The 22,918-nt window shown below is 42.6% G+C and overlaps 1 protein-coding gene across 2 annotated transcripts in view; it reads left to right on the top strand.

Moving 5' to 3' along the window:
* The window catches only part of wasf3b (WASP family member 3b), a 108,867-nt gene extending 86,806 nt beyond the window's left edge, over window positions 1-22,061 (top strand). Inside the window, exon 8 of one of the 2 annotated variants that reach the window (XM_034169178.1) lies at window positions 21,310-22,061. In XM_034169178.1, coding sequence (XP_034025069.1) covers window positions 21,310-21,467 — 158 coding nt within the window. In that variant the 3' untranslated portion in view covers window positions 21,468-22,061. The remainder of the gene's footprint in view (window positions 1-21,309) is intronic. The other variant, XM_034169172.1, reaches the window with a different exon arrangement.
* Window positions 22,062-22,918: the final 857 nt, after the last annotated feature.

Here is a 22,918-nt window from a genome sequence, read left to right as displayed (position 1 = left end):
ATGTGCGTCGCCGGGGTTTCCAGTATCTGGTGGACAGGAAGGGCTATGGCCCTGAGGAGCGCTCCTGGGTGTCGCGGGACCTCATTCTGGACCCCTCTCTCATCCGTGCCTTCTATCGGGCCCACCTGGATCGGTCGCCGAGGGGCTCCCGTTGAGGGGGGCGGGGTACTGTTGTGCTGCTGCTTCACTCCCCCTCCCTTCCTGTCTCTTTTCTGGCTGACTCATGGAGCTGATTGGACTCACCTGTCTGCAATCATCCACACCTGTATTTATACCTCTACTCTTCACTCACTCAGACGCCAGAAACTCAGTTGCCTTTTGGATTTTGGACTCACCTGGTCCTGCTCTGCTCAGCTCTTTTTACCTCATTGGAAGTGAACCCTCTCTGCGGTACCCTGGCTCGTCTCTCCCTCCTGTGCATTCAATTCAGTTCTTTATTTACTCACTAATAAATTGTTATATTTTTGCTACTCCGGTTTCTTTTCCTGCATACGAGTCCTAACCTCTGCCTTTGGTGTTTTCACCATAACACATTTTGTCTCCAGATTTTCTGTAATTGCACATCACACAATAAAGCTTGTACTGGTGGTGCAGTTTTCCCCTTGATGTCTTTCCATTTCGCCAGATATTCTGAATCAGTAAACCCAACAGGACCTTCAACTGAGCAGCTTGGTAATAGCTCTTGAGGCAAGGTAAAGCTAGACCACCCTTTCTTTTTGGCAGTTGAAGAGTTCTATATTTAATATGCAGTCTAGCACCCTGCCAGATGTATCTAGATTTAAATTTGTCACATTCTCTAAAGTCCTTCTCTGTTAACTCATTCGGAAGGTTTTGAAATATATATTGCAAGCATGGCACTGTATTCATCTCAAAAAGGGATTAAGTTCCATTTTGATAAATCAGCTTTTATAATTGATATTACTTTATCATAATTTGACACTTTCAGGTTTCCAGAGTCTTTTGTTAGGTGAATGCACAAGTACTTCATTGATTGTTGCTCCTGATTAATCAAATAGTAGATAGTTCGAATAGTTTTCACATGAATTCTTCTCGGTGGTGGAACTGTACTGTGTGGACCGCGTTCTACTGGTGGTTGGCTCTCACTGCGGTATTGTATCACTTACTATTCCGGAGCACAGCAGTGTTTTGCTGTATCTGTTAACTGTTTAATCTGCGTAGTTAGATTGATCTAGATAACTAGATAACGATTTATTTCACAATGTAATCTTCACGTGCCTTAACTAAAGCACCCTCCCTGCTGAATCACCTCTAAATTATTTTCACATTCTTCACTTTGTGTGTTTTTAGGAATCCGCTAGCTTAGCGCAGCTATTAGCTCTTAGCCGGTTTAGCATGGCAGCTTCTCCTGTCTCTCCCGTACTTTTCTGTGCTGGGTGTGAAATGTTTAGTTATTCCTCGGCCTCCTTTAGCAGTAACGGTACTTGTAATAAGTGTAGCTTGTTCGTAGCTTTGGAGGCCACGCTGGGCGAATTGGAGACTCGGCTCCGCACCTTGAAAAATCGTACAACTAGCCAGGCCCCTGTAGTTGGTGCGGACCAAGGTAGCTTAGCCGCCGTTAGCTGTCCCCCAGCAGATCCCGAGCAGCCGGGAAAGCAGGCCGGCTGGGTGACTGTGAGGAAGAAGCATAGTTCTAAACAGAAGCCCCCTGTACACCACCAACCCGTTCACATCTCTAACCGTTTTTCCCCACTTGGCGACACACCCGCCGAGGAACAAACTCTGGTTATTGGCGACTCTGTTTTGAGAAATGTGAAGTTAGCGACACCAGCAACCATAGTCAGATGTCAGGTGACATTGAAGGAAATTTGAAACTGCTGGCTAAGGCTAAGCGTAAATTTGGTAAGATTGTAATCCACGTCAGCAGTAATGACACCCGGTTACGCCAATTGGAGGTCACTAAAATTAATATTAATATTGAATCGGTGTGTAACTTTGCAAAAACAATGTCGGACTCTGTAGTTTTCTCTGGGCCCCTCCCCAGTCGGACCGGGAGTGACATGTATAGCCGCATGTTCTCCTTGAATTGCTGGCTGTCTGAGTGGTGTTCAAAAAATGAGGTGGGCTTCATAGATAATTGGCAAAGCTTCTGGGGAAAACCTGGTATTGTTAGGAGGGACGGCATCCATCCCACTTTGGATGGAGCAGCTCTCATCTCTAGAAATCTGGCCAATTTTATTAAACCCTCCAAATCGTGACTATCCAGGGTTGGGACCAGGAAGCAGAGTTGTAGTCTTACACACCTCTCTGCAGCTTCTCTCCCCCTGCCATCCCCCCAATACCCCATCCCCGTAGAGACGGTGCCTGCTCCCAGACCACCAATAACCAGCAAAAATCTATTTAAGCATAATAATTCAAAAAGAAAAAATAATATAGCACCTTCAACTGCACCACAGACTAAAACAGTTAAATGTGGTCTATTAAACATTAGGTCTCTCTCTTCTAAGTCCCTGTTAGTAAATGATATAATAATTGATCAACATATTGATTTATTCTGCCTTACAGAAACCTGGTTACAGCAGGATGAATATGTTAGTTTAAATGAGTCAACACCCCCGAGTCACACTAACTGCCAGAACGCTCGTAGCACGGGCCGAGGCGGAGGATTAGCAGCAATCTTCCATTCCAGCTTATTAATATTAGTATTAGTATTCCTTTAACTTTAACTAGTAATGACTTCATGACTTTCTTTGCAAATAAAATTTTAACTATTAGAGAAAAAATTATTCATAACCATCCCAAAGACATATCTTTATGTTCGACTGCTTTCAGTAATGCTGGTATTTGGTTAGACTCTTTCTCTCTGATTGTTCTGTCTGAGTTACTTTCATTAGTCACTTCCTCCAAACCATCAACATGTCTATCAGACCCCATTCCTACCAGGCTGCTCAAGGAAGCCCTACCTTTAATTAATGCTTCGATCTTAAATAAAATCTATCTTTATTAGTTGGCTATGTACCACAGGCTTTTAAGGTGGCAGTAATTAAACCATTACTTAAAAAGCCATCACTTGACCCAGCTATCTTAGCTAATTATAGGCCAATCTCCAACCTTCATTTTCTCTCAAAAATTCTTGAAAGGGTAGTTGTAAAACAGCTAACTGATCATCTGCAGAGGAATGGTCTATTTGAAGAGTTTCAGTCAGGTTTCAGAATTCATCATAGTACAGAAACAGCATTAGTGAAGGTTACAAATGATCTTATGGCCTCAGACAGTGGACTCATCTCTGTGCTCGTCCTGTTATACCTCAGTGCAGCTTTTGATACTGTTGACCATAAAATTTTATTACAGAGATTAGAGCATGCCATAGGTATTAAAGGCACTGCACTGCAGTGGTTTGAATCATATTTATCTAATAGCTTACAATTTGTTCATGTAAATGGGGAGTGTTCTTCACGGACTAAGGTTAATTGTGGAGTTCCACAAGGTTCTGTGCTAGGACCGATTTTATTCACTTTATACATGCTTCCCTTAGGCAGTATTATTAGAAAGCATTGCTTAAATTTTCATTTCATAAGGTTTTGAATAATCAGGTCCCATCTTATCTTAGGGACCTCATAGTATCATATCATCCCAATAGAGCGCTTCGCTCTCAGACTGCAGGCTTACTTGTAGTCCCTAGGGTTTGTAAGAGTACAACACCTGGCAAAAAATTATGGAATCACCGGCCTCGGAGGATGTTCATTCAGTTGTTTAATTTTGTAGAAAAAAGCAGATCACAGACAAGACACAAAACTAAAGTCATTTCAATTCAATTCAATTAAATTTTATTTATATAGCGCCAAATCACAGCAAACAGTTGCCCCAAGGCGCTTTATATTGTAAGGCAAGGCCATACAATAATTACGTAAAAACCCCAAAGGTCAAAACGACCCCCTGTGAGCAAGCACTTGGCGACAGTGGGAAGGAAAAACTCCCTTTTAACAGGAAGAAACCTCCAGCAGAACCAGGCTCAGGGAGGGGCAGTCTTCTGCTGGGACTGGTTGGGGCTGAGGGAGAGAACCAGGAAAAAGACAGGAAAAAGAGAGGGTGTCTGTCTCCCTGATCCGAATTGGGAGCTGGTTCCACAGGAGAGGAGCCTGAAAGCTGAAGGCTCTGCCTCCCATTCTACTCTTACAAACCCTAGGAACTACAAGTAAGCCTGCAGTCTGAGAGCGAAGCGCTCTATTGGGGTGATATGGTACTATGAGGTCCCTAAGATAAGAAGGGACCTGATTATTCAAAACCTTATAAGTAAGAAGAAGAATTTTAAATTCTATTCTAGAATTAACAGGAAGCCAATGAAGAGAGGCCAATATGGGTGAGATATGCTCTCTCCTTATAGTCCCCGTCAGTACTCTAGCTGCAGCATTTTGAATTAACTGAAGGCTTTTCAGGGAACTTTTAGGACAACCTGATAATAATGAATTACAATAGTCCAGCCTAGAGGAAATAAATGCATGAATTAGTTTTTCAGAATCACTCTGAGACAAGACCTTTCTAATTTTAGAGATATTGCGTAAATGCAAAAAAGCAGTCTTACATATTTGTTTAATATCAATCAATCAATCAATCAACTTTTTTCTTGTATAGCGCCAAATCACAACAAACAGTTGCCCCAAGGCGCTCCACATTGCAAGGCAAGGCCATACAATAATTATGAAACACAGTCTACGTCTAAAGCAACATAACCAAGGGATGGTCCAGGGTCACCCGATCCAGCCCTAACTATAAGCCTTAGCGAAAAGGAAAGTTTTAAGCCTAATCTTAAAAGTAGAGAGGGTATCTGTCTCCCTGATCTGAATTGGGAGCTGGTTCCACAGGAGAGGAGCCTGAAAGCTGAAGGCTCTGCCTCCCATTCTACTCTTACAAACCCTAGGAACTACAAGTAAGCCCGCAGTCTGAGAGCGAAGCGCTCTAATGGGGTAATATGGTACTACGAGGTCCCTAAGATAAGATGGGACCTGATTATTCAAAACCTTATAAGTAAGAAGAAGAATTTTAAATTCTATTCTAGCATTAACAGGAAGCCAATGAAGGGAGGCCAACACGGGTGAGATATGCTCTCTCCTGCTAGTCCCCGTCAGTACTCTAGCTGCAGCATTCTGAACCAACTGAAGGCTTTTTAGGGAACTTTTAGGACAACCTGATAATAATGAATTACAATAGTCCAGCCTAGAGGAAATAAATGCATGAATTAGTTTTTCAGCATCACTCTGAGACAAGACCTTTCTGATTTTAGAGATATTGCGTAAATGCAAAAAGGCAGTCCTACATATTTGTTTAATATGCGCTTTGAATGACATATCCTGATCAAAAATAACTCCAAGATTTCTCACAGTATTACTAGAGATCAGGGAAATGCCATCCAGAGTAACGATCTGGTTAGACACCATGCTTCTAAGATTTGTGGGGCCAAGTACAATAACTTCAGTTTTATCTGAGTTTAAAAGCAGGAAATTAGAGGTCATCCATGTCTTTATGTCTGTAAGACAATCCTGCAGTTTAGCTAATTGGTGCGTATCCTCTGGCTTCATGGATAGATAAAGCTGGGTATCATCTGCGTAACAATGAAAATTTAAGCAATACCGTCTAATAATACTGCCCAAGGGAAGCATGTATAAAGTGAATAAAATTGGTCCTAGCACAGAACCTTGTGGAACTCCATAATTAACTTTAGTCTGTGAAGAAGATTCCCCATTTACATGAACAAACTGTAATCTATTAGACAAATATGATTCAAACCACCGCAGCGCAATGCCTTTAATACCTATGACATGCTCTAATCTCTGTAATAAAATTTTATGGTCAACAGTATCAAAAGCAGCACTGAGGTCCAACAGAACAAGCACAGAGATAAGTCCACTGTCCGAAGCCATAAGAAGATCATTTGTAACCTTCACTAATGCTGTTTCTGTACTATGATGAATTCTAAAACCTGACTGAAACTCTTCAAATAGACCATTCCTCTGCAGGTGATCAGTTAGCTGTTTTACAACTACCCTCTCAAGAATCTTTGAGAGAAAAGGAAGGTTGGAGATTGGCCTATAATTAGCTAAGATAGCTGGGTCAAGTGATGGCTTTTTAAGTAATGGTTTAATTACTGCCACCTTAAAGGCCTGTGGTACATAACCAACTAACAAAGATAGATTGATCATATTTAAGATTGAAGCATTAAATAATGGTAGGACTTCCTTGAGCAGCCTGGCAGGAATGGGGTCTAATAAGCATGTTGATGGTTTGGATGAAGTAACTAATGAAAATAACTCAGACAGAACAATCGGAGAGAAAGAGTCTAACCAAATACCGGCATCACTGAAAGCAGCCAAAGATAACGATACATCTTTGGGATGGTTATGAGTAATTTTTTCTCTAATAGTCAAAATTTTGTTAGCAAAGAAAGTCATGAAGTCATTACTAGTTAAAGTTAATGGAATACTCAGCTCAATAGAGCTCTGACTCTTTGTCAGCCTGGCTACAGTGCTGAAAAGAAACCTGGGGTTGTTCTTATTTTCTTCAATTAGTGATGAGTAGAAAGATGTCCTAGCTTCACGAAGGGCTTTCTTATAGAGCAACAAACTCTTTTTCCAGGCTAAGTGAAGATCTTCTAAATTAGTGAGACGCCATTTCCTCTCCAACTTACGGGTTATCAGCTTTAAGCTACGAGTTTGTGAGTTATACCACGGAGTCAGACACTTCTGATTTAAAGCTCTCTTTTTCAGAGGAGCTACAGCATCCAAAGTTGTCTTCAATGAGGATGTAAAACTATTGACAAGATACTCTAACTCCCTTACAGAGTTTAGGTAGCTACTCTGCTCTGTGTTGGTATATGACATTAGAGAACATAAAGAAGGAATCATATCCTTAAACCTAGTTACAGCGCTTTCTGAAAGACTTCTAGTGTAATGAAACTTATTCCCCACTGCAGGGTAGTCCATCAGGGTAAATGTAAATGTTATTAAAAAATGATCAGACAAAAGGGAGTTTTCAGGGAATACTGTTAAGTCTTCTATTTCCATACCATAAGTCAGAACAAGATCTAAAATATGATTAAAGTGGTGGGTGGACTCATTTACTTTTTGAGCAAAGCCGATAGAGTCTAATAATAGATTAAATGCAGTGTTGAGGCTGTCATTCTCAGCATCTGTGTGGATGTTAAAATCGCCCACTATAATTATCTTATCTGAGCTAAGCACTAAGTCAGACAAAAGGTCTGAAAATTCACAGAGAAACTCACAGTAACGACCAGGTGGACGATAGATAATAACAAATAAAACTGTTTTTTGGGACTTCCAATTTGGATGGACAAGACTAAGAGACAAGCTTTCAAATGAATTAAAGCTCTGTCTAGGTTTTTGATTAATTAATAAGCTGGAATGGAAGATTGCTGCTAATCCTCCGCCCCGGCCCATGCTACGAGCATTCTGACAGCCAGTGTGACTCGGGGGCGTTGACTCATTTAAACTAACATACTCATCCTGCTGTAACCAAGTTTCTGTTAGGCAGAACAAATCAATACGTTGATCAATTATTATATCATTTACCAACAGGGACTTAGAAGAAAGAGACCTAATGTTTAATAGACCACATTTAACTGTTTTAGTCTGTGGTGCAATTGAAGGTGCTATATTATTTTTTCTTTTTGAATTTTTATGCTTAAATAGATTTTTGCTAGTTATTGGTGGTCTGGGAGCAGGCACCGTCTCTACGGGGATGGGGTAATAGGGGGATGGCAGGGGGAGAGAAGCTGCAGAGAGGTGTATAAGACCACAGCTCTGCCTCCTGCGCTTTGAATGACATATCCTGAGCAAAAATGACTCCAAGATTTCTCACAGTATTACTAGAGGTCAGGGTAATGCCATCCAGAGTAAGGATCTGGTTAGACACCATGTTTCTAAGATTTGTGGGGCCAAGTACAATAACTTCAGTTTTATCTGAGTTTAAAAGCAGGAAATTAGAGGTCATCCATGTCCTTATGTCTGTAAGACAATCCTGCAGTTTAGCTAATTGGTGTGTGTCCTCTGGCTTCATGGATAGATAAAGCTGGGTATCATCTGCGTAACAATGAAAATTTAAGCAATACCGTCTAATAATACTGCCTAAGGGAAGCATGTATAAAGTGAATAAAATTGGTCCTAGCACAGAACCTTGTGGAACTCCATAATTAACCTTAGTCTGTGAAGAAGATTCCCCATTTACATGAACAAATTGTAATCTATTAGATAAATATGATTCAAACCACCGCAGCGCAGTGCCTTTAATACCTATGGCATGCTCTAATCCCTGTAATAAAATTTTATGGTCAACAGTATCAAAAGCAGCACTGAGGTCTAACAGAACAAGCACAGAGATGAGTCCACTGTCTGAGGCCATAAGAAGATCATTTGTAACCTTCACTAATGCTGTTTCTGTACTATGATGAATTCTAAAACCTGACTGAAACTCTTCAAATAGACCATTCCTCTGCAGATGATCAGTTAGCTGTTTTACAACTACCCTTTCAAGAATTTTTGAGAGAAAAGGAAGGTTGGAGATTGGCCTATAATTAGCTAAGATAGCTGGGTCAAGTGATGGCTTTTTAAGTAATGGTTTAATTACTGCCACCTTAAAAGCCTGTGGTACATAGCCAACTAATAAAGATAGATTGATCATATTTAAGATCGAAGCATTAAATAATGGTAGGGCTTCCTTGAGCAGCCTGGTAGGAATGGGGTCCAATAGACATGTTGATGGTTTGGATGAAGTAACTAATGAAAATAACTCAGACAGAACAATCTGAGAGAAAGAGTCTAACCAAATACCGGCATCACTGAAAGCAGCCAAAGATAACGATACGTCTTTGGGATGGTTATGAGTAATTTTTTCTCTAATAGTTAAAATTTTATTAGCAAAGAAAGTCATGAAGTCATTACTAGTTAAAGTTAAAGGAATACTCGGCTCAGTAGAGCTCTGACTCTTTGTCAGCCTGGCTACAGTGCTGAAACTAACCTGGGGTTGTTCTTATTTTCTTCAATTAGTGATGAGTAGTAAGATGTCCTAGCTTTACGGAGGGCTTTTTTATAGAGCAACAGACTCTTTTTCCAGGCTAAGTGAAGGTCTTCTAAATTAGTGAGACGCCATTTCCTCTCCAGCTTACGGGTTATCTGCTTTAAGCTGCGAGTTTGTGAGTTATACCACAGAGTCAGGCACTTCTGATTTAAAGCTCTCTTTTTCAGAGGAGCTACAGCATCCAATGTTTTCTTCAATGAGGATGTAAAACTATTGACGAGATACTCTATCTCACTTACAGAGTTTAGGTAGCTACTCTGCACTGTGTTGGTATATGGCATTAGGGAACATAAAGAAGGAAACATATCCTGAAACCTAGTTACAGCGCTTTCTGAAAGACTTCTAGTGTAATGAAACTTATTCCCCACTGCTGGGTAGTCCATCAGAGTAAATGTAAATGTTATTAAGAAATGATCAGACAGAAGGGAGGTTTCAGGGAATACTGTTAAGTCTTCAATTTCCATACCATAAGTCAGAACAAGATCTAAGATATGATTAAAGTGGTGGGTGGACTCATTTACATTTTGAGCAAAGCCAATTGAGTCTAATAATAGATTAAATGCAGTGTTGAGGCTGTCATTCTCAGCATCTGTGTGGATGTTAAAATCGCCCACTATAATTATCTTATCTGAGCTAAGCACTAAGTCAGACAAAAGTTCTGAAAATTCACAGAGAAACTCACAGTAACGACCAGGAGGACAATAGATAACAACAAATAAAACTGGTTTTTGGGACTTCCAATTTGGATGGACAAGACTAAGAGTCAAGCTTTCAAATGAATTAAAGCTCTGTCTGGGTTTTTGATTAATTAATAAGCTGGAATGGAAGATTGCTGCTAATCCTCCGCCTCGGCCCGTGCTACGAGCGTTCTGGCAGTTAGTGTGACTCGGGGTGTTGACTCATTTAAACTAACATATTCATCCTGCTGTAACCAGGTTTCTGTAAGGCAGAATAAATCAATATGTTGATCAATTATTATATCATTTACTAACAGGGACTTAGAAGAGAGAGACCTAATGTTTAATAGACCACATTTAACTGTTTTAGTCTGTGGTGCAGTTGAAGGTGCTATATTATTTTTTTCTTTTTGAATTTTTATGCTTAAATAGATTTTTGCTGGTTATTGGTGGTCTGGGAGCAGGCACCGTCTCTACGGGGATGAGGTAATGAGGGGATGGCAGGGGGAGAGAAGCTGCAGAGAGGTGAGTAAGACTACAACTCTGCTTCCTGGTCCCAACCCTGGATAGTCACGGTTTGGAGGATTTAAGAAAATTGGCCAGATTTCTAGAAATGAGAGCTGCTCCATCGAAAGTGGGATGGATGCCGTCTCTCCTAACAAGACCAGGTTTTCCCCAGAAGCTTTGCCAATTATCTATGAAGCCCACCTCATTTTTTGGACACCACTCAGACAGCCAGCAATTCAAGGAGAACATGCAGTTAAACATGTCACTCCCGGTCCGATTGGGGAGGGGCCCAGAGAAAACTACAGAGTCCGACATTGTTTTTGCAAAGTTACACACCAAATCAATGTTAATTTTAGTGACCTCCGATTGGCGTAACCGGGTGTCATTACTGCCGACGTGAATTACAATCTTACCAAATTTACGCTTAGCCTTAGCCAGCAGTTTCAAATTTCCTTCAATGTCGCCTGCTCTGGCCCCCGGAAGACAATTGACTATGGTTGCTGGTGTCGCTAACTTCACTTTTCTCAAAACAGAGTCGCCAATAACCAGAGTTTGATCCTCGGTGGGTGTGTCGCCGAGTGGGGAAAAATGGTTAGAAATGTGAACGGGTTGGCGGTGTACACGGGGCTTCTGTTTAGGGCTACGCTTCCTCCTCACAGTCACCCAGTCGGCCTGCTTTCCCGGCTGCTCGGGATCTGCCAGAGGGAAACTAACGGCGGCTAAGCTACCTTGGTCCGCACCGACTACAGGGGCCTGGCTAGTTGTAGAATTTTCCACGGTGCGGAGCCGAGTCTCCAATTCGCCCAGCCTGGCCTCCAAAGCTACGAATAAGCTACACTTATTACAAGTACCATTACTACTAAAGGAGGCCGAGGAATAACTAAACATTTCACACCCAGAGCAGAAAAGTGCGGGAGAGACAGGAGAAGCTGCCATGCTAAACCAGCTAAGAGCTAGTAGCTGCGCTAAGCTAGCGGATTCCTAAAAACATGCAAAGTGAATAACGTGTAAATAATTTAGAGGTGATTCAGCAGAGGGAGTGCTTTAGTTAAGGCACGTGAAGATAACACTGTGAAACAAATCGTTATCTAGGTAACTAGATCAATCTAACTGCGCAGATTAAACAGCTAACAGATACAGCAAAACACCGCTGTGCTCCGGAACAGGAAGTGATACAATACCGCAGTGAGAGCCAACCACCAGTAGAGGCAAGCAAATGGCAACTTTCTGGCTTTAAGAAGCACTACAAGAAATCAAGAAAAAAAATTGTGGCAGTCAGTAAGGGTTACTTTTTTATACCAAGCAGAGGGAAAAAAAATATGGACTCACTCAATTCTGAGGAATAAATTATGGAATCACCCTGTAAATTTTCATCCCCAAAACTAACATCTGCATCAAATCAGATCTGCTCGTTAGTCTCCATCTAAAAAGGAGTGATCACATCTTGGAGAGCTATTGCACCAAGTGGACTGACATGAATCATGGCTCAGTGATCACATCTTGGAGAGCTGTTGCACCAAGTGGACTGACATGAATCATGGCTCCAACACGAGAGATGTCAATTGAAACAAAGGAGAGGATTATCAAACTCTTAAAAGAGGGTAAATCATCACGCAATGTTGCAAAAGATGTTGGTTGTTCACAGTCAGCTGTGTCTAAACTCTGGACCAAATACAAACAACATGGGAAGGTTGTTAAAGGCAAACATACTGGTAGACCAAGGAAGACCTCAAAGCGTCAAGACAGAAAACTTAAAGCAATATGTCTCAAAAATCAAAAATGCACAACAAAACAAATTAGGAACGAATGGGAGGAAACTGGAGTCAATGTCTGTGACCGAACTGTAAGAAACCGCCTAAAGGAAATGGGCTTTACATACAGAAAAGCTAAACAAAAGCCATCATTAAGACCTAAACAGAAAAAAACAAGGTTACAATGGGCTAAGGAAAAGCAATCGTGGACTGTGGATGACTGGATGAAAGTCATATTCAGTGATGAATCTCAAATCTGCATTGGGCAAGGTGATGATGCTGGAACCTTTGTTTGGTGCCGTTCCAATGAGATTTATAAAGATGACTGCCTGAAGAGAACATGTAAATTTCCACAGTCATTGATGATATGGGGCTGCATGTCAGGTAAAGGCACTGGGGAGATGGCTGTCATTACATCATCAATAAATGCACAAGTTTACGTTGATATTTTGGACACTTTTCTTATCCCATCAATTGAAAGGATGTTTGGGGATGATGAAATCATTTTTCAAGATGATAATGCATCTTGCCATAGAGCAAAAACTGTGAAAACATTTCTTGCAAAAAGACACATAGGGTCAATGTCATGGCCTGCAGATAGTCCTCCAATTGAAAATCTTTGGCGGAAGTTGAAGAAAATGGTCCATGACAAGGCTCCAACCTGCAAAGCTGATCTGGCAACAGCAATCAGAGAGAGTTGGAGCCAGATTGATGAAGAGTACTGTTTGTCACTCATTAAGTCCATGCCTCAGAGACTGTAAGCTGTTATAAAAGCCAGAGGTGGTGCAACAAAATACTAGTGATGTGTTGGAACGTTCTTTTGTTTTTCAGGATTCCATAATTTTTTCCTCAGAATTGAGTGATTCCATATTTTTTCCCCTCTGCTTGGTCTAAAAAAGTAACTGTTACTGACTGCCACAATTTTGTTTCCTGATTTCTTATCGTGTTTCTTAAAGCCAGAAAGTTGCATTTGAAATGACTTTAGTTTTGTGTCATGTCTGTGATCTGCTTTTTTTTCTACAAAATTAAACAACTGAATGAACATCCTCCGAGGCTGGTGATTCCATAATTTTTGCCAGGGGTTGTAGAATGGGAGGCAGAGCCTTCAGCTTTCAGGCTCCTCTCCTGTGGAACCAGCTCCCAATTCAGATTAGGGAGACAGACACCCTGTCTACTTTTAAGATTAAGCTTAAAACTTTCCTTTTTGAAAAAGCTTATAGTTAGGGTTGGATCAGGTGACCCTGAACCATCCCTTAGTTATGCTGCTACAGACTTAGACTGCTGGGGGGTTTCCCATGATGCACCCACTGTTTCTTTTTATTCACCTCTTTTTGCTCTGTATGCACCACTCTGCTTTTAATCATTGGTGATTGATCTTTGCTCTCTTCCACAGCATGTCTTTTTCCTGATTCTCTCCCCTCAGCCCCAACCAGTCCCAGCAGAAGACTGCCCCTCCCTGAGCCTGGTTCTGCTGGAGGTTTCTTCCTGTTAAAAGGGAGTTTTCCTTCCCACTGTCGCCAAGTGCTTGCTCATAGGGGGTCGTTTTGACCGTTGGGGTTTTTCTGTAATTATCGTATGGCTTTTGCCTTACAATATAAAGCGCCTTGGGGCAACTGTTTGTTGTGATTTTGCGCTATATAAATAAAATTGATTTGATTTGTTTTATAAATTGGTTTGGTTCAAAATGAAAAGATAAAGCTTGGGTTTTTTGAACATTTATTTTGTATCCCGACAGGCTACCAAACTCTGTCAAGGATGTCATCAGGACAGATAATGATGAGTTTGGGTTCTCCAGATAAATCAAGACATTGTCTGCGAACTGCACTATTTTCTGTACTTGTTCCGACATGGTTATACCCTTAATATTCACACACTGTTTTATCCATTGGCTAAGCGGCTCCAGAAAGATGGCAAATAATAAAGGGCTGATCGAGCAGCCTTGACGACACCCCCTCTCTAGCTTGATTGCCTTTGATAGACTACCACTGACCTTGATCCTTGCTATTGGATCCATATATAGAGACCACACATTCCTAATACATCCATCATGAACATTAAACTTTATCATAACTCTAAACAAAAATTTCCACTTTACGGAATCAAATGCTTTTTCTGCATCCATTCCCAAGATGGCAGCCTCCAAGTTTTTTTCTTTAACATGTTGCATAATAAGTAGACTACGGCAGATATTGTCATGTATCTGTCTTTGTTTTATAAATCCAGTCGGCGCCAGGACTTGTATTAGTTTTGAGTCTGGAAATGACAGAATTTATTTCTTCCCCTGTTATTTCAGCCATTAACTTTTTATTCTGCTCCTCTGTTATTTTTGGTAGATGTAACTCATCTAAATACAGTAGTGTTCAGAATAATAATAGTGCTATGTGACTAAAACGATTAATCCAGGTTTTGAGTATATTTCTCATTGTTACATGGGAAACAAGGTACCAGTAGATTCAGTAGATTCTCACAAATCCAACAAGACCAAGCATTCATGATATGCACACTCTTAAGGCTATGAAATTGGGCTATTAGTAAAAAAAAGTAGAAAAGGGGGTGTTCACAATAATAGTAGTGTGGCATTCAGTCAGTGAGTTCGTCAATTTTGTGGAACAAACAGGTGTGAATCAGGTGTCCCCTATTTAAGGATGAAGCAAGCGCCTGTCGAACATGCTTTTCTATTTGAAAGCCTGAGGAAAATGGGACGTTCAAGACATTGTTCAGAAGAACAGCGTAGTTTGATTAAAAAGGTGATTGGAGAGGGGAAAACTTATACGCAGGTGCAAGAAATTATAGGCTGTTCTTCTACAATGATCTCCAATGCTTTAAAATGGACAAAAAAAAACAGAGACGTGTGGATGAAAATGGAAAACAACCATCAAAATGGATAGAAGAATAACCAGAATGGCAAAAGCTCACCCATTGATCAGCTCCAGGATGATCAAAGACAGTCTGGAGTTACCTGTAAGTGCTGTGACAGTTAGAAGACGTCTGTGTGAAGCTAATTTATTTGCAAGAATCCCCCGCAAAGTCACTCTGTTAAATAAAAGACATGTGCAGAAGAGGTTACAGTTTGCCAAAGAACACATCAACTGGCCTAAAGAGAAATGGAGGAATATTTTATGGACTGATGAGAGTAAAATTGTTCTTTTTGGGTCCAAGGGCCGCAGACAGTTTGTGAGACGACCCCCAAACTCTGAATTCAAGCCACAGTTCACAGTGAAGCATGGTGGTGCAAGCATCATGATATGGGCATGTATCTCCTACTATGGTGTTGAGCCTGTTGTGTGGGCCGCTGAAGAGGAGGTACTGGCGCCTTGTATTTTGGCTTATTCCATTGTCCGTTCATTTAAGCCCCCTGTTGTGGGTCCGTGTACCTACACTTTCACAACAGGATTTCTCGGCCAGCGTCATGGATCCCGAGGGGCGTCAACCATCGAGTGAACCACCAATGGAAACGCAGGGTGCACAGGTGTCGGCAGGAGGCGTGTTAGGTGAGCTGCAGCAAGTCTTATCTGTCTTCACTGCTCGGTTGGACTTGGTAACCGAGCAGAGCGTTATACTCAATCAGAGGATGGAGGCTCTCACCGCACAGGTGGAAGCGCACGCACAGGGCACTGCTGCAGCACCTCCTCCTGCTGACCGAGTGCCGCATAGAGATATACCAGTGGTCGTTCAACGAACCCCCCCGTCCCCTGAAGCATACATAAGCCCTCCGGAACCGTACGGAGGTTGTGTCGAGACGTGCGCAGACTTCTTGATGCAGTGTTTGCTCGTCTTTTCACAGCGTCCCATCATGTACGTGTCAGACGCCAGCCGGGTGGCTTATGTTATAAATCTGCTTGGGCTACGGCGCTTTGGGAACAGAAATCAAGGCTTCTGTCCGCATACACTGAGTTCGTGAGGGAGTTCAGACAAGTGTTCGATCACCCTCATAGAGGCGAGACCGCTTCAAGCGTGTTGCTGTCATTAAGACAGGGGTGTCGGAGCGCAGCGAAGTATGCAGTCGACATCCGCATCGCGGCAGCGCGAGCCGGCTGGAATGCTGTTGCGCTCCGCGCCGACTTCGTAAACGGACTGTCTCTGGTCCTTAAGGAGCACCTGGTGGCAAAGGACGAGCCACTGGATTTAGACGGGCTTATCGACCTGGTAATATGGTTAGACAACCGATTAGCAGAACGCCAACGGGAGCGAGACGAAGGGCGTGGTCAGGCGCGAGCCATACCTCTTCTTCCCGGGTCCGAAAGGGAGCCGTCTTTCCCACGCTCCACAGTCAGGGCACTCCAAGTGATGACAGCTCCCCCTGCTGACGTTGTTAGGGAAACGAGCAGGGCCAAAAGAAAATCAGATCAGAGACAAAGGAGGCTGGCCCGTTGGGAGTGTTTTTACTGCAGCTCAACCGAGCACACGCAGAAAAACTGCCCCAAACGGTCAAAACAGCAACACTTGCCCTTAGAGACTGGGCTAAGGGTGGGCCATAATACTCACGCGGGGAAACCCCGTAAATCTGCACGCATCCCAGTTACGATCCTGAGTGGGGATCTAACCCTTCACGCCCCAGCACTGGTGGACACGGGGTCGGAGGGGAATCTGCTGGATAGCAGATGGGCAGAGGAAGTGGGGCTCCCTCTAGTGGCCCTTCCTTCACCATTGAAGGTACGGGCACTAGATGGCACCCTTCTTCCACTAATCACACACCAGACACAGCCAGTGACATTGGTTGTGTCTGGGAATCACAGGGAGGAGATTGTGTTTTATGTAACACCTTCTACCTCCCGCGTGATTTTGGGTTTTCCATGGATGTTAAAACACAATCCCCGGATTGATTGGCCATCTGGGGTTGTGACGCAGTGGAGCGAAACCTGCCACCAGGAGTGTTTAGGATCCTCGGTTCCACCCGGCGTGACAGCTAAGGAAGAGGGTCTAGTCCCCCCCAATCTGGCAGCGGTGCCAGCCGAGTACCATGACCTTGCTGACGTCTTCAGCAAGGATCTGGCACTCACGCACCGTCCGTACGATTGTGCCATTGATTTGATACCGGGCGCTGAGTACCCGTCCAGCAGGCTGTACAACCTCTCACATTCGGAACGCGAATCAATGGAGACCTACATCCGGGACTCGTTAGCTGCCGGGTTGATCCCGAACTCCACCTCCCCGTTGGGTGCTGGTTTCTTTTTTGTGGGCAAGAAAGACGGCGGACTCCGTCTATGCATTGACTACAGAGGGCTGAACGAGATCACGGTTCGCAACCGATACCCGTTACCTCTGTTAGATTCAGTGTTCACGCCCTTGCATGGAGCCCAAATTTTCACTAATTGGATCTTAGGAATGCTTGTCATCTGGTTCAGATCCGGGAGAGAGACGAGTGGAAGACGGCATTTAACACCCCGTTAGGTCACTTTGAGCACCTGGTCATGCCGTTCGGCCTCACCAGTGCGCCCACGACGTTCCAAGCGTTGGTTAATGACGTCTTGCGGGACTTCCTGCATCGGTTCGTCTTCGTATACCTTGACGATATCCCGATATAGCCTTTGGAGACGGCTTATGGTAGAGAAATGAACATTCAATACATGAGCAACAGCTCTGGGTGACATTCCTGCTGTCAGCATGCCAATTGCGCACTCCCTCAAATCTTGCGACATCTGTGGCATTGTGCTGTGTGATAAAACTGCACCTTTCAGAGTGGCCTTTTATTGTGGGCAGTCTAAGGCACACCTGTGCACTAATCATGGTGTCTAATCAGCATCTTGATATGGCACACCTGTGAGGTGGGATGGATTATCTCAGCAAAGGAGAAGTGCTCACTATCACAGATTTAGACTGGTTTGTGAACAATATTTGAGGGAAATGGTGATATTGTGTATGTGGAAAAAGTTTTTAGATCTTTGAGTTAATCTCATACAAAATGGGAGCAAAACCAAAAGTGTTGCGTTTATATTTTTGTTGAGTGTATATTGACCTTCCCCATCTTTTATGGTATTAAGCATTTCAAAACTTGTTCTCTTGGATATTAATATACAAACACCTCTCCTATGCCCCGACTGATAAGAAGATGAAAAAAACCTGATAACCATTTCTCTTAAGTTTTTCATGCTCTTTATCAGTCATATGGGTCTCCTGTAAATATAGTACCTCCACACCCTTTTTCTTCATCTAGCTCAAAACTTTACTCCTCTTGATTGGACAGAGGAGACCGTTTATATTATAGGAGGCTACTTTAATTTAATTACTCTGTAGTACCATTTTGTACAGCAGAAAACAATTTTTATTATTCTTTCCACCCATTGTGCTACATAACACAAACTTCTAGAACAATTATAGCAAAAAAAATTTTGAATAACGTATATGTAGGACTTCCATCCCGAGGTCCAAGAAAGAACCATTTTGGAGCAAGTTACCAGCTCTGAGGGATAACCCCTATTCCCATCTGGTAGGGGGCCCTTTTGGCCATTTTTGGCCCCGTTCATTCTTCAAAAGTTCTCTTTTTCCCTTTATAAAAAACAAAAGCACCCCCGACTGACACTTCAAATAAAAAGAAGAAGGCTCACCTGTCCATATTCTAAAAACACAAAGTTAAAGTACCTTCAGCATCATCTCGCTATAACCCCACTGTATCTTACTGATTAAATGTTCCTGTTGGTCCATTGGCTCACCGGTGCTCTTCCCTTACTCTTCTGTAGTTAAAGGCCTGCAGTTTCTCCTTGTATCCCAAAGACGTTGCCTGGTCCGGCTTGTCTCCTTCACTACAGGGGGTCCTCTGCTGGCTTCACAATGCGAACTTGGAATCCTCTTGCTGCCATGTCCTTAGCTGCTTCTGCTGCTGTGTTGTACACACGAGTCCCTTCTTCATAGAAAACTCGAAGCTATGCAGGAAAGGGTGTCTGGAATCTGATTTTCTTCTCTTTCAGCACTCTTCGCTTCGGCATATTCTCTTCTCCTCTTCATCACCTCAGCCGCATAATCGTGGTCCATGTGAACCTGCTGCTCCTCGTACATAAAACCCATCTTCTCCCACGCCTTCTTTATTTCTTCTTTGCATTTGTAACTTGACAGTTTCACAACAATCAATTGTCTTTCCAGTTTTTGACATCTTTTGCTTCCTTCTTCTGCAAGGCTTGGTCTGTACTTTGTACCTTTCTTTGAATTTCTTGTTAAGTCTCACTCCAGTTCTTGACACTTGGAAATGCTGTGATAACTTTGTATATTCTTCTCCTGCTTTGTGAGCATCAACAGTTCTTTATCTCAAGTCGAAACTGATTTCTTTTGATGCCTTTTCAAGTGATACCTCAAACCCTTATTTTTTATTTATTTTGTTTGTTTGTTTTGTTTTTTCTGTGTGTACGCTGCATTACAAAGTTAAAGCACATCATTGCACGAGAGTGGTTTGTGTTATGGTTCAACAAAATGTCAGTTGTTATGGGGCTAATAATTTTGACCCTGAGAGTTTTTGGTTTTTGTGAAATAATTTAGTTTTTGTGTACAAAGTAAAATAATGTAAACATCCCAAATAAAACTTGGATGTTTAGAAATGCTGTGTTGAAAATTCAGTTAAAGAAAGCACCTGGGAAAAATTTGAAGAAAACATTAAATGTTATAAGGGGAATAATAATTTTGTCCTCATGTATGTGAGTTATGAGACGAAACAGGTCTTGATTATAATCACTGTAATTAGGCAGCTCCAGCAGACAGCATGCTGTGTACTGAATTCGTCATGTACTTGATGATCTGCTCTATTTAAACACTGAGCAGGTCTGTCAGGTCTTCATTCAGACTCAGTAAATTTCTCCGATAATTTTCTTATTCAACAACAGTTCTGCCACGATTTTGGCCGGCTCTGGGCTTCGATCCTCATTTTTCCTCTTTCATTTACTCTCCGTCTGCCCCAGCTGTTTTATTAGCCATGGTCAAGTGCTGTTCTAGTTGTTCAGCTAGGTTAGGTTTTCATTGTTTTTCATTTAGCTTTCATCTGTATGTTTTCTGTTATACTTTTATATCGGGTTTTGCTTTCTGGTAATTAGTCTGTTCCTGTTTAATTCTGCTTTTGTATTGATCAGTTCTAGTTGCTTCTGTATTTATGCTCATGTTTGATTTTGGTTCCTGTTGTATTACATTCTGACCCTGATTTCCTTTTTGCTCGGTTCCGTTTTTGCTGTTTGTTCCACTCTGCACCTCCCATCATGTCTTCATTCCTGGTCTCACGCCCAGTTGCTTCTGTTCACTCCACACCCTGCATCTGATATTATGTTTTTTCCCTCACTTTGATGCAGTCTGTTTTGTTTCTGCTCACTTCACATCACTGCACCTGCCCCGTATCTTTCACTCACACTCTTGCCACCTGCTCATGTGTCTTTGTCTTTTACATCATCACTCCACTCAGTTTCCCTTCCTTCACTATCTTGCACAGTGTTTACTCTTTAGCCAGAAGCCACACCCCTTCTAGATTGTTCCTCACGTGCACCTCGTTTACACCACCTGTCCCTCACTTCTCACTGATTAACCCACAAGTATTTAAGCCTCCACAGTCTCACGGCTCACTGCCAGATTGTAGTCTTGTACTCTTTCCAGCGCCCTTCATTGTCCTGATTTTGTCTTGCTGTGTTACGGACCCTGCTCTGTTGTCTTCGACCATGTCTCTTGCCTCATCCCGGTTGTTGGTGTTTGCTCGTGCTTCTGAATCCTGCTCGTGCTTGACTGCGTCTCAGCCTGACCCTTCTTGTACCTCTACCTCGCTGACTGATTACATGTGTACCGAACCTGATGCTGAAATAAAGACCACGCTTTCTCTTACACCCAAGTCCAGTCTGGGAGTCTGTATTGGGGGTCCAACCGCTCCTGACGCCAGGCTGCCGCCCGGCATGACAAGTACATATATTTATAACACCCACAAACAAATGTTTGGGGGTTCCTGAGGTTATAGGATTCAACCTGTCCATAAGTCTTGATAGCACAACTCCTCCTAAACTAAGGAAACATTTTGGTAACCACTGTTTACACAGTTAAATGGACTGCAATTCAATCTGATGGAAACAGTGGTGCTTCACATTCAGTCAATCACACGATGATGTCAGGCAGCTGCTGTGTGCGACATTCAGCTGCACACTGGAAGCAACTGGTGATTGATCAAGGGCACCTTAGTGACTTTCCTGTCTGAGGGGGAACTCAACCAATCCTCTGGCCATAAGCCCACCTCCCCAACCTCCAGGTTCAACCTCTCCCAAGCTGTGTCAGTGACTCACTGTCCTTTCACTGCTGTGTCTCGCTGTCTCACGAGTTGGTGTTATAAATGAAAAACGTAGCTTCTTGTTACATAGTGGGTTTTGTTTTTATTGTAGGCATCCAGCTGAAGAAGGTGCAGGAGCAACAGGAGCAGCAGGCTAAGAGGGAGCCAGTTGGAAACGATGTAGCCACCATCCTGTCACGCCGCATCGCCGTGGAATACTCGGACTCCGAGGACGACTCGGAGTTGGAGGAGAACGATTGGTCCGATTAACACGAATAGCAGGATGATCACAAAAGATGCGTGTGCATACACACACACACACAGTCAGTCAGTGTCACTTGCACAAATTCCCACTGTAACACATTCACGGGTCACACACTCCACCTACGCACCATCACTCGCTGTATGCTCATATAAGCTGAATTCTCCAAAAGCACAAATGGGCTGTTTGTAAGATGTATAAATTCAGTTTCAAGAAAGGACCGATTATCCTGGCATGCTGATAACTATGTGAAACTTTTAACAAAGTCAACAGTGATATTGACAGCATTGTGAGCACACCCCCACTGTATTTCTCTGCCTGTTTTAACACTATAGTCACTGTGTCAAGGAGCTTTTTTTTAATGTATCGTCGGGGCTAAAGAGCTTTAGAAAAAACTAGAAACTTTTCCTGTTGGACTAATGTATTTGTCTTTTTTTAAATGTTTGTACTTAAACATTACCAGAGATCGTGGGGCAACATTTTAACATGTAGATGGCATGAAATGGATTAATGAGGCTGCAGGGTGCGCCGATGGGCAGAGAGTGAAACCAAGATGGAAGATGAAAAAAAAAAAATCTATTGATTATTGATGTAAAAAGTGATTGAGCCAGTCACTCCTGTTTAGATTAGGGTGCATTAAATTGGGTGTGGGCGGGGGAGGGTGGGTGATCATGAAATGCTTAAGGGAGGCCTGTACCCTTTGACCCAGTAAAAAGAAATGAATAAAATGATTAATGAAGGACCATAGCTAGGCTACCATGTGTCTTTACTGTTTCAGTGTTGTCATAGAAATGACACAAACCTGACTCAGGCTTCAGTTTCCATGGTAACAGTACAGCTAAGAAGGGGGTTGCCAGGGAAACATGAGCATGGGCGGGGGGCGGGGGGTGGGGGGTGTGTGAGTCTGATCTGAGCAAATTAGTCAAGGCAGCAGTTTTATGTACAGAATGAAGTTGTGTCTGGAAGGGCATCCGGCGTAAACCTTGTGCCAAATCAACGTGGGCCAATCCTCCTGGGATCTGTTGTGGCGACCCCGAGTGGAAAAAAAGGGAGCAGCCGAAGGGATTTACTAGTCAAGGCAGCAGTTTTATGCACAGCACATTTGTTTTAATACAAAATTAAGAACACTCTGAATTGAGTGGACTAACCAAAGCAATAAAAATGACAACTAACACCTTTGAAAAATAGACACCATGTTGACACAATATTTTTACAATATCTTAGTTAGTGCATGTTGATTATCGTTTATACGTTTCATTTTTCAAATACTTTTAATTGTGCCATTTTCATTCAAAAACAGTTAAATAAATAAAGTGCATTTCACATTGAAAATGGCGCTTACGTCTACACATGATACCATTACTGTGGCGTCCTCATCTCTACACCCCCCCTCCCCACGCGCACACACACACACACACACATTCACATTGACAGGCTCGTAAGTGTTTTGATATTTAGC

The sequence above is a fragment of the Thalassophryne amazonica genome, chromosome 1 (genome assembly GCF_902500255.1).
Source record: "Thalassophryne amazonica chromosome 1, fThaAma1.1, whole genome shotgun sequence".
Taxonomy (NCBI): domain Eukaryota; kingdom Metazoa; phylum Chordata; class Actinopteri; order Batrachoidiformes; family Batrachoididae; genus Thalassophryne; species Thalassophryne amazonica.
This window is presented reverse-complemented; position numbering and strand designations above follow the sequence as displayed.